The 12,271-nt window shown below is 40.3% G+C and overlaps 1 protein-coding gene and 1 long non-coding RNA gene across 2 annotated transcripts in view; one reads left to right on the forward strand and one right to left on the reverse strand.

Moving 5' to 3' along the window:
• The window catches only part of LOC120233254 (cytochrome b-c1 complex subunit 2, mitochondrial), a 28,366-nt gene that overhangs the window by 14,544 nt on the left and 1,551 nt on the right, over window positions 1-12,271 (forward strand). Inside the window, exons 11-13 of the mRNA XM_039234390.1 lie at window positions 5,649-5,729; window positions 7,929-8,005; window positions 12,076-12,229. Of these exons, the coding sequence (XP_039090321.1) occupies window positions 5,649-5,729; window positions 7,929-8,005; window positions 12,076-12,229 (312 nt within the window). The remainder of the gene's footprint in view (window positions 1-5,648; window positions 5,730-7,928; window positions 8,006-12,075; window positions 12,230-12,271) is intronic.
• On the reverse strand, window positions 10,296-12,142 carry LOC120233256. The gene is made up of 2 exons (XR_005528775.1): window positions 12,062-12,142; window positions 10,296-10,425 (listed from the first exon to the last, which is right to left on the reverse strand). It is a non-coding gene; the product is annotated as an uncharacterized LOC120233256 (long non-coding RNA).

A 12,271-nucleotide genomic window follows, 5' to 3' on the forward strand; every position in this document is an offset into this window, starting at 1 on the left:
TTTCATAGTTTATTTTCAAGTTGGTTTCCATATAACACCCAGTGCTCATTCCCACAAGTGCCCTCCTCCATGCCTGTCACCCCCGTTCCCCTTTCCCCTACCCCCATCAGCCCTCAGTTCTCAGATTTCAAGAGTCTCTCCTAGTTTGCCTCCCTCCCTCTCCCCAACAATTTTTCCCCTTCTTCTCCCCCATGGTCCTCCATTAAGTTCCTCCTAACTCACCTATACGTGCAAACATATGGTATCTGTCCTCTGCCTGACTTGCTTTGCTCAGCATAACACCCTCAAGGTCCATCCATGTTGCTACACATGGCCAGATTCCACTCTTTCTCATTGCCATGTAGTATTCCATCATATAGATAAACCACATCTTCTTGATCCATTGGTCTGTTGATGGACACTTAGGCTCTTTCCATGTTTTGGCTATTACTGAGAGTGCTGCTATGAACATTAGGGTACATGTGCCCCTTTGCATCAGCACTCCTGTATCCATAGGGTAAATTCCTAGCAGTGCTGTTGCTGGGTCATAGGGGAGTTCTGTTGTTAATATTTTGAGGAACCTCCACACTGGTTTCCAGAGAGGCTGCACCAGTTTACATTCCAACCAACAGTGTAGGAGGGGGCCCATTTCTCCACATCCTCGCCAGCATCTAGAGTCTCCTGACTTGTTCATTTTAGCCACTCTGACCGGCGTGAGGTGGTATCTCAGTGTGGTTTTGATCTCCATTTCCCTGATGATGAGGGACGCTGAGCATCATTTCATGTGTCTGTTAGGCATCTGGATGTCCTCTTTGGAGAAGTGTCTGTTCATATCTTCTGCCCATTTCTTCACTGGATTATTTGTTTCTTGGGTGTGGAGTTTGGTGAGTTCCTTATAGATTTTGGATACTAGCCCTTTATCTGATATGTCGTTTGCAACTATCTTTTCCCATTTGGTCAGTTGCCTATTAGTTTTATGGATTGTTTCCTTTGCCATGCAGAAGCTTTTTATCTTGATGAGGTCCCAGTAGTTCATTTTTGCTCTTCATTCCCTTGCTTTTGAGGATGTGTCAAGTAAGAAATTGCTGCGGTTGAGGTCAAGGAGGTTGTTTCCTGCTTTCTCCTCTAGGGTTTTGATGGTTTCCTGTCTCACATTCAGGTCCTTTATCCATTTTGAGTTTATTTTTGTGTATGGTGTGAGAAAATGATCTAGTTTCATTTTTCTGCATGTTGCTGTCCCGTTCTCCCTGCACCATCTGTTAAAGAGGCTTGTCTTTTTTCCACTGGATATTCTTTCCTGTTTTGTCAAAGATTAGTTGTGTGCTTCTTGGATTCCAATGTCTGTTTCCTTCCCCAGATTGGGGAAGTTCTCTGCTATAATTTGTTCAAGAACTCCTTCAGTGCCTTTCCCTCTCTTCCTTTTCTATAATTCCTATGATACAGATATTGTTCTGTTTGATTTTATCGCTCAGCTCTCAAACTTTCTTTTCGTGTTCCTGGATCAGTTTATCTCTTTTTCTCGGCTTCCTCTTTTTCTATAATTGTGTCTTCTAGTTCACCTATTCTTCTCTCTGCCTCTTCAGTCCATGCATTGGATGCTTCCATTTTATTGTGCACCTCATTTATAGCATTTTTTAATTTATCACAACTATGTTTAAGCTCCATAGTCTCTGTAGCAATAGCTTCTCTGATGTCTTCTATGCCTTTTTCAATCCCAGCAGTTAATTTTATGACTGTTATTCAAAATTCTTGTTAGTTATATTGCTTGTATCTGTTTTGAGCAGTCCTTTAGCTGTCATTTCTTCCTGGAATTTCTTTAGAGGGGAGTTCTTTCGTCATTTTGGCTGGCTTTCTATCTCTTGTTGGTTTTAAAAGCTTGTTATGTGCTCTGCACGTGCGAGTACTGCTATGTTAAAGAAGGCTCATTGACTGTCCAGGGTGTGTCTGTTCATGAAGTTTTCTTTGAATGGTGTCTCTTGGTCTCTCTTATTGAGACTGGTTATTTCATTTCCCTACTCGTAGTGGTATTTGTGACTCTCCACCATGTGTACTTTGGCTTGTGTCTTGAGGTAGCCTCATCAAGTTTCTGCTGCTTGTGGGAGGAAATGGGGCTGCTCCGGGGAGACACCTACTCTTCCCAGTTCCTCACCCAGCTCCAGTCTATTTCTTTTTGAGAGACAGACAGAGTGCAAGTGGGGGAGGGATAGAGAGAGGGAGACACAATCCGAAGCAGGCTCCTGGCTATGAGCTATTAGCACAGAGCCCAACACAGGGCTCGAACTCATGAACTCTGAAATCATAACCTGAGCTGAAGTCAGATGCTTAACCGATTGAACCACTCAGGTGCTCCCTTCAGTTCCCATTAAATGAAGTTTTAGATATTAAACATTTTTCTAGATTCTAATTATGTTTTTTTCTAGATTTTCTTCTCTCCCTTGTATTCTTGTAGCTACTTTTTGAATTTCATTGCTCTTCATGTTTTCTAACCAAAGGTACAACATATACACTAAGAAACTATGGACTGACCCCTCCAAGTTGAGATTAGCTTAAAATAGAAAAATTATGACATTTAATTTTAACAAAACATCATTTACCTCTAAAACATCTTTTATGACCATGAGGAAAGTGCTAAAGCTTTCAAAATAATGATATTTCAAATCAAGAGAATGTAAAATGTCAGCCAACAAACTGTTATGTAATGAGTGTACATTGTTTGCCCAGTGCAGTACCCCACCAGTCTTCAATGATAAGCCTTTAAAAGGCAAGAAATGTACTGAATTATAGGACTAAATATTGGTCATAATTTTACAGTAGTACATGGTACAAGTAGATAGTCTTTGGCCATTTGACACTTAAGAGTGGAATTAAAATTAACCTTCTCTTTTCATTCCTCTGTTTAATACTGTCACCACAAAATGAACCAACCATTTAGAATCCAGAAGTAGGAAAGAGTTTTATTGGAGCTCCAAGTTAGGACAGCTGCTCGGGAAATATGCTCTTCACAGGGAGGAAAGTGCTCTGGAAAAAGAACAGTTTTTACACGGGTATATACTTTTTACATCCTGCAGAAGCTCAGAAGATTGTAGATTATCATTTAAGCAGGAATCACAAGTTTTACCATAAAGGAATGCAGGGAGTATGAGCACTAAATTGATATCTCATGGACAACATGGTTTTCCTTTAGGCTACTCATTCACGAAGCAGATGTACAGTGCATGTGTGGTGGGCCATAAATCAGGCTTTCAGTTTGAGCAAAGTTTATGGTGTGTAGTCTTGTTTACTTAGAAATCTAAAGTGATTTCCCTGTATATCGAGCCTTCACAGAGTTTTTGATAGTTTTCAAACTTTTTTTTTTTTATCCCATATAGTTCCCCAACTGCAATGCCCAACACAAAACTTTTCACTTAAAAAACATTTTTTTTTTAATGTTTATTCTTTGAGAGAGAGACACACACACACAGACAGGCATGAGCGGGGGAGAGACTGAGAGAAAGGGAGACACGGAATCTAAAGCAGGCTCCAGGCTCTTAAGATATCACCACAGAGCCCAATGCAGCCCACGAACCACAAGATCATGACCTGAGCTGAAGTCAGAGGCTCAACTAACAGCCATCCAGGTGCTCCCAAAGTTTTTCACTTTTTTTTTTAATTTTTTTTTTTTTTTAAATATTTATCTCAGAGAGAGAGAGAGAGAGACAGCGTGAGCAGAGTAGGGTCAGAGAGAGAGGGAGATACAGAATCTAAAGCAGGCTCCAGGCTCTGAGCTGTCAGCACAGAGCACAACGCGGGGCTCAAACCCACAAACTGTGAGATCATGACCTGAGCCAACATTGGACACTTAACCAACTGAGCCACCCAGGTGCCCCTAAAGGTTTTCACTTTTAAAAAATTTTGGGGGTCGCCTGGGTGGCTCAGTAGGTTAAGCATCCAATGTCGGCTCAGGTCATGGTCTCGCGGTTCGTGGGCTTGAGTCCCGTGTCGGGCTCTGTGCTGACAGCTAGCTCAGAGCCTGGATCCTGTTTCAGATTCTGTGCCTTTCTCTCTCTGACCATCCCCTGCGCGTGCTCTCTCTCTCTCTTAGAAATCAATAAAACATTAAAAAATTTTTTTTGAATAACAGCTTGAGATTGAAAGCCTTGGAATCTTCTGTACAGAGCCTTGGGGTTCCCTGGAGCACACATTGAAAACCATTATCTTGAATTAGTTCTAAATTAAATTATGGCTGCTGCTTTTTAAATTCCCTCTACATTTCCTCTCTCCTTGTTCGTGGTCTATTCCAGGTTTTCTCCTCATGCTTACTCTTCATCATTGAATGTTAATGATCCTTTTGAGTGCTGGAGTTTAATTCTAATCTAGTGACATAATTTAACAGAAATTTCTACTTCAGCATTTGGCCAGAAATTTGGGGCATGAATAAGATAGTCTCAAAATTGTAATTAAACCTAAGAAAATCAAAGAGCATTTCTTTTTTGGGTGCCTGAGTGGCTCAGTCATTGGTGTCCGACTCTTTAGCTCAGGTCATGATCTCATGGTTTGTGGGTTTGAGCCTGTGCTGTTAGTGTGAAGCCTGCTTAGGATTCTGTCTCCCTACCTCTCTGTCTGCCCTTCCCTCACTTGCACTCATACTCTCTCTCTCAAAAATAAACTTTAAATTAAAAAAAAACAAACAGCATTTCTTCTTATGCTATTGGCCAAACCAGTGGTTCTCAAATTTTAACAGACATAAGAATCACCTGCGCCTGGGTGGCTCAGTTGGTTAAGTGTCCAACTTTGGCTCAGGTCATGATCTCACAGTTTGTAGGTTCAAGCCCCACACCGGGCTCTGTGCTGACAGCTCAGAGCCTGGAGCCTGCTTTGGATTATGTGTCTCCCTCTCTCTCTGTCCCTCCCCTGCTCATGCTGTGTCTCTCTCCCTCTCAAAAATTAATAAGCATTAAAAAAAAAAACAAAAGAAACACCTGGAATTATTTTTAAAATGTGTCTTTCCAGATTGCATCTACAGGTATCTGGGTGAGTACATCTGTTGCAGTAACCTGAAAGTCTATTTTTAATAACAGCTCAGGCGATCCTTATGTAATCTGTCTGCATAAACACTGGGAAACAATATACTAAGCAGTCGTGTTCACCTTAAGGAGCTTAACAGTGCTTGGAGTGGAGATAGCAGTACTCCTGTTATCTAGAGGCTCAACTTCTGGGCTACCTTGGATAGCTAAATAATGTCCACTAAACAAACATTTTCCCCCAATCCTTTGACTTTAGTCTGTAGGAGAAGCGTAAGTGAATTGGTGTAAAAGTCACAACCAATAGCAGAGGGAAGAAAGCAAGTCTAATGCCAAAGCCCACAGTTTATATACCACTCAGCCAGACCGCATCTGTAATAATATTGTTCATGAATTAATGTTTAACCTTTGATCATCAAAAGAAATTAGAAAATACCCAGCAAAAAATACAGGGATAATCCTTTTTCGAGAGATTTAAGTGAAAAAAGTTAAAACCTTTATAGTTTTGAAAGAAGTAACCTATATACAAAACACTGAAGTCATTAATGGAATGTGAAGTATTAATCTATTGTGGCCCTACTGCGAAGGTCCAAGTTTTTGTCTCTTTGGGAAATTGTACCCTGATTTATTTGGTAAAATGACATATGGTAAAATTTCATAATATTTCAGGTTTCCGCTTTTAATGCCAGTTACTCGGATTCTGGACTCTTTGGGATTTATACCATCTCACAGGCTGCTGCAGCTGGAGATGTAAGTTGCAGACTCCCCAACTCTCACTTTTTTTTCTCCTCCATTAACATGTTTTTAGTAAAAATAGGAAGTGTTTGAATGCCATGACTTACCAGAGCTGCATATAGTATAGTACTGTTGCAGTGTCTCTGCAGTGGAAGGAACCTAAAAATGTATACTCATGTTTCCAGGAAAGAGGGAAGAAATGCTTCCTTCTTGGCTCTGTTTAGACAAATGACTTTGAGTTGTCTCTAGGACATCTATATTGAGAACTCAATACAAGTGAGTTCAAGGCCAAGATGTATATTTGGGAGTCCTCAGTGTAGAGGTTGTATTGAAGTCAGGGTTGTGTGTAAAAGACTGTAGGAAAAGAAACTTGAAGCTCAAGTTCAGGGAAGCACCACCAAGTAACTAAGGAAAATGGCCAAGAAAACAGGAAGAAAAAGAAGAGAAACTGGTATTTTTAGAGGCCAGGAAATCGAGAGAATGATTAATATAATTTTGACCCACTCTGGGTTAATACCCATTTAGTTACCACAGAGAGCTCTGGTAGTTACAACAAACTAGAACATCATTTAGTAATATTATCAGTTTTGACCAGAGTGTTGGAAGTGAACTAAAATTTTTAGTGTTAAAGAATAAATGAGAGGCATGGGCAAATGGAGCTCAGACTTGCAAGGAAATAGGTGGTAGTTTTGGGAGAGTTTACATACTGAAAGGAAAGAAAAACTGGAGCAGATATAGGAGATAGAAAATTATAAATGGATCAGGTCTGAAAAAAGCAGAAGCAGATGGGATGCAGAGTACAAGTGGATATTTTAACTTTGGACACAGGCTGATGTTGGGAGAAGAGGATGTTGAAAAGATGCAGAAGTTCATCCCTGATGAGGTAGGAGGCAAAGTCATGTGTTAAGAGTAAGAGAATGGAGGGGGCGCCTGGGACGCTCAGTCATTTAAGTGTCCAACTTGGGCTGAAGTCATGATCTCATGGTTCATGAGTTCAAGCCCCATGTCTCTCGGCACAGAGCCCACTTTGGATCCTCTGCCCTCCCCCCTTCCACCTCTCTTCTGCTTGCTCTCTCTCTCAAAAATAAACATTAAAAAAAATTAGAAGAAAAGTAAGAAAGGAAGAAGAGTTTAAAGAAAGGGAGGAGAGATTGGGACAAATGAATAGCTAGATACACAGAATGGGCATCGATGGTTGTGTAGATGGCTCCTTGAGATGAAAGACCAGAAATTCATGCTACAGTCATGCATTTCCCTTATTACACATACAGTCACTTCATAATCTTTCTTCAATAGTATTCCTAATGGAGAAATGGAGAAGGCAGGTAGTAGGGTTGATCCAAGGTTGGGAGCCTGCAAAGGAGGCAAGTCAGAAGTCTGGGCAGATGGCAAGAGAGTGGCGCACACTGGCCAGAGTGGCTGTGACAGAAAAGTGAAGCCAAAGGACCTCACGGATTGAAAGTGGACAAATCAGACCTAGAGATCTTGATAAAGTGGAAGAGAAGGATAGTATGATTAAAGGCTTAGGCGAGGGGACTTGTAACTGAGGATTTCATAGGGCAAATCTAGGTCATGTCCACTGCTGGGTGTAGCTGTAGAAGTGGATAGCTAAAATGTAGGGGAAATGGAGATCCTAGAATTTAGGTGATATGGGGTAAGTCAGTAACCCAGAACGGTGTCAAGGTTAGGATGGAGAAAATCATGGGCCAGGTTTATGAATTTATCGAACACATACGTGCCAAACATGACCTGGCACCAGAACACTGGAACTTGATTCTTTTTTGACTCCAGCATCCCAGGCATGCACAGGCTTTACAGATCGGCTGTGCATGGATTACTACTTTCTTCTTAGGAAGTAGTAAGGGATAGCAGTATTAATTGCATGATGCTTTCGTAAGAGTCTAGAGAAATTTGAAAGGGGTTTTTTCTTTACAGGCAATTATAAATCCTTAGGTTTCCTTTTCCTAAACTACACGAGCATCCTTTGCACTTGGCCACTTTTCTAAGAAGGTTGGCTACTTGGCTCTACTGTAGCTGCTCTCTGGAACACTGGAAGCATAAGGACCACAAGGTGACAAGTCCAAATGGACACTGTGCTAGTTCCCTGCGACTGACGTTTCGTCTCGTGTTTTTGCCTCAGTAGAGGAGCATTTGACTGCTTCAAGATGCTTTGGCACTGATCAGAAGTGACCAGCTTTTTCTCCTCTGTCACAGGTTATCAAGGCTGCCTATAACCAAGTAAAAACAATTGCTCAAGGAAACCTTTCCAATACAGATGTCCAAGCTGCCAAGTAAGTTTCAGTATTAAATGTGTGTTTTGTGTTTCAGTTATTTGAAAGTTGTATTTTTTGAGATAACAATATTGTAACCTGCACAAAAGAATTGAAAGGTAAAGTATTTAAAAGGGAAACACACCCACATCTACCACCCAGAGATGTAATTGTTGTTAACGTTTTGCTTATTTTCTTGCCCATTTTTATACATTTTTAAACATTATTGTTGTATATATGCTTACATAATAGCAGGTTTATTGTAGAACTTTGAAAATAAACACAAAGAAGCTGGAAACAATCTCATTCTTTACCAATGATTCCTCTTTTTATTAATATTATAAGGTTTCCATTTATTCAGATTACTAAAAATGTGTTACAGACAGTAGTATTAACTGGGGTATCAAAATATACTTGTTGGACATTTCCTACAGTTGGAAATTATAAACTATAAAAGATATCTTTGACCTTAAAACATTTTTGTATTTCATATTACTTTCTTGGTATAGATTCCCAACTAGGTCGAGAGCTAAAAATATTATAACAAAAGTCTGTGTTAAAGTGTACCTCTGTGTATTTTGAAGTCACAGTGTAAAGAGGCATGCCAGTTTATAATCACATCACCAGTATATGAGAGTGCCTATTCTGCCATAACCATTGGCAGATTGTGTTTTTTTTTTTTTTTTTTACCTTTTGCTGATTTGATAGACCAAAAAATACAATAGTGCTCCCTTATCCATGGTTCCACTTTCCACAGTTACCTGCAGTCAGGCGCCATCTGGAACCAGATAATCCTCCTCCTGACTTATTGTCAGAAGGTCACTAGCAGCCAAACACTATGTCACACTACCTATGGCACTCAGCTCACTTTACCTCCTCACATAGGCATTTTATCACCTCCCATCATCACAAGAAAGGAGAGTACAGGACAATAAGATATTTTTAAATGAGAGAGACAGACCATATTCATATAACTTTTATTACAGCATATTGCTATATTATTCTGTTTTATTAGTAGTTGTTGTTAATCTCGCATTGTGCCCGATATGTAAATTAAGGGGCACCTGAGTGGCTCATTTGGTTAAGTGGATGACTCTTGGTTTTGGCTCAGGTCTTGATTTCATAGTTTGTGAGTTTGAGCCCCGCATCTGGCTCCACACTGATAGCATGAAGCCTGCTTGGGATTCTCTATCATCTTCTCTCTTTGCCCCTCCTCCACTTACACTCTCTCTCTCAAAATAAACTTTAAAAAAAAAAAAACCTTTAAAAAAATAACAAATATAGGTATGTATGTATAAGAAAAGTGTAGTAGGGGCACCTGGGTGGCTCAGTCAGTTAAGTGTCGGACTTCGGCTCAGGTCATGATCTCGCGGTTCGTGGGTTCAAGCCCTGTGTTGGGCTCTGTGCTGACAGCTAAGTCAGAGCCTGGAGCCTGCTTCAGATTCTGTGTCTCCCTCTCTCTCTGACCCTCCCCTGCTCACACTGTCTCTTTCTCAAAATAAATAAATAAAACATTAAAAAAAGAAAAGCATAGTATATATAGGGTTTGGTACTATGGTTTTAGGCATCCACTGGGGGTCATGGAAGGTATCCCCCACGGACAAAGGAGGATCTGATTAAAAGATTGAAATACCTGTCTCCTATTTGGTGATTTTTAAATTCCCACTGAAAGTACCAGCAGCATCCCTCATTGAGTACTTTGAGGAGTTTCTCGAACGAATCAGCTTGTATTTTCTTTTCTTCTTTTTTTTTTAAGATTTTTTTTTTTTTTTTTTTTTTTAATTTTTTGAGAGAGAGACAGCACAAGCAGGAGAGGGGCAGAGAGAGGGAGAGACAAAAAATCCAAAGCAACCTCCAGGCTCTGAGCTGTTAGCACAGAGCCTGACATGGGGATTGATCACAAGTTGTGAGATCATGACCTGAGCTGAAGTCAGACACTCAACTGACTGAGCCACCCAGGTGCCCCTCATCAGCAGTTTAAAACATTTAAATTTTATTCCATCCATTTAGGACAGTTCAAAATGGGACACGTGAAACTCAAACTGTCTTCAGGATCATTCAGTATGGCCCACAAAGGAAGTATGACAGGGCAAATTACAACCCAGGAGGGAACAACTTTTTGGTCATTTCTGTTCCCGTTAGTATTATTACTTCTGTTACACTGAAAACACTAGAAAGTTGCATCTCGTGAATAAATACAGTACAGTTTATTAAATATTACAAACATGGAACCAGGGATTGATTGATAGGATATAATTCTACATGATTGCACCAGAAACAAACATGATGAGAATAAACTGAAACACTGGACTTACTGAAGAAAAATCGGTTTCAAATTCTAATTTATTTGAGAAAATGTATTTCCTTAAGCGCAGCCCAGTTGTTTATTTTCTGCCATTTTAATGGAGTTGATACTTTTTCTTGTAAGGTTCTTAGTCTTCCTGTAGTGAAAGAGAGAAAGTAAGGCATTGCTGAAGGGACAAACTGATAACCTCTTGATAAAGTTTATTGTAGGTAGTTTTTTTTTTTAAGTTTTTATTTAAACTCCATTTTAAATAAACTATCAGTTTGTTAAAGTCTTTTTTCTTTTTTAAATTTTTAAAATGTTTATTTTTGAGAGACAAGAGCATGAGTCAGAGGGAGACACAGAAGCTGAAGCAGGCTCCAGTCCCTGAGCTGTCAGCACAGAGCCTGACGCGGGGCTCGAACCCATAAACCGTGAGATCGTGATCTGAGCCAAATGTTGGACACTTAACCGACTGAGTCACCCAGGCGCCCCTGTTAAAATCTCTTTTTAACTAAGCTGACAATGTGGTAAAATTGCTGCATTAAATTGTAATTACATTTAAGTGGTAGTCAGCTACACAGTGCCAAAGGAGGATAGTTCGAGAGTTAAATTGTCTTATTGAACACCAGTTTCTTTGAGAGAATTACAAATTGGATTTTGTTTAATTTGTACTGATGTTTTGTGCCCATATTTCAACTATAAGGACCTTTCTCACCTGCCTTCTCAATCATGCCCTACCCTCACTGAGACAAATCTCAGTGTAGAAATGGTCCTAGGGGGTAGAGGGTAGAGGTAGATAGAGAATCAGCACACAATATTCTGCTAAGCGGACAGTGCCTTAAGACTCCACATAGATCTTCTCCTTTATTAGAAATGCCTAAAATCATCACCAGAAAAGTATTAGGAGGCAAGAATTACGTCACTAATCAAAACTTCATAATAAAATTAGTTTTGGGGCCTGGGTGGTTCAGTCAGTTAAGTATGTGACTTCGGCTCAGGTCATGATCTTGCGGTTCATGAGTTCAAGCCCCGCAACGAGCTCTGCACTGACCTTGCAGAACCTGCTTGGGATTCTCTCCCTCTCTCTCTGCTCCTCCCCCACTTGCACTCTCTTCTCCCTCAAAATAAATAAACTTTTAAAAATAAATAAAACAGTCTTAATGAGGGGCACCTGGCTGGCTCACTAGGTGGAGCCTGCGACTCTAGATCTCAGGGTTGTGAGTTTGAGCTCCACATTGGTCATGGAGTCTACTTTAAAATATAGTCTTAATGATGGGGTGCCTGCGTGGCTCAGTCGGTTAAGTGTCCGACTTCGGCTCAGGTCATGATCTCACAGTTTGTGGGTTCAAGCCCCGCGTCTGGCTCTGTGCTGACAGCTAGCTCAGAGCCTGGAGCCTGCTTCAGATTCTGTATCTCCCTTTCTCTCTGACCCTCCCCTGCTGACACTGTCTCTCTCTCTCTCTCTCTCTTTCTCTCTTTCTTTCTCTCTCTCTTCAGAAATAAAAACATTAAAATTTTTTTTAATTAAAAATAAAATGTAGTCTTAATGAGATATAAGTTCTAGTCTAAAATCAAAAGGCAGTCAGTTGGGTTTTCAGCATAGTCTTGTATTGACAACTTTCTAAATAATAATGTGAATAAAAACATAATTGATGAACTGAAGAAATAGAATGCAGCCCTTTTTTTAAGATTTCAAGCTGTTAATTTGTGTACTTAACATGTTTGAGTTTGAGAACATACTATAAAATTGTCTTGCTCTTATAAGACTGGCTTCTGCCTTAGTTACATACCTTTTACTGGACAGGAACAAGCTGAAAGCTGGCTACCTAATGTCAGTGGAGTCTTCTGAGGGGTTCCTGGATGAAGTCGGGTCCCAGGCTCTGGTTGCTGGTTCATACACACCGCCAGCCACAGTCCTTCAGCAGATCGACTCCGTAGCAGACGCGGATGTTGTGAACGTAAGCAAATAAAAACTTACAATTTAACATCAAATAATATGA

The sequence above is a fragment of the Hyaena hyaena genome, unplaced genomic scaffold (genome assembly GCF_003009895.1).
Source record: "Hyaena hyaena isolate Hyena2069 unplaced genomic scaffold, ASM300989v1 scaffold_88, whole genome shotgun sequence".
NCBI classification, from domain to species: domain Eukaryota; kingdom Metazoa; phylum Chordata; class Mammalia; order Carnivora; family Hyaenidae; genus Hyaena; species Hyaena hyaena.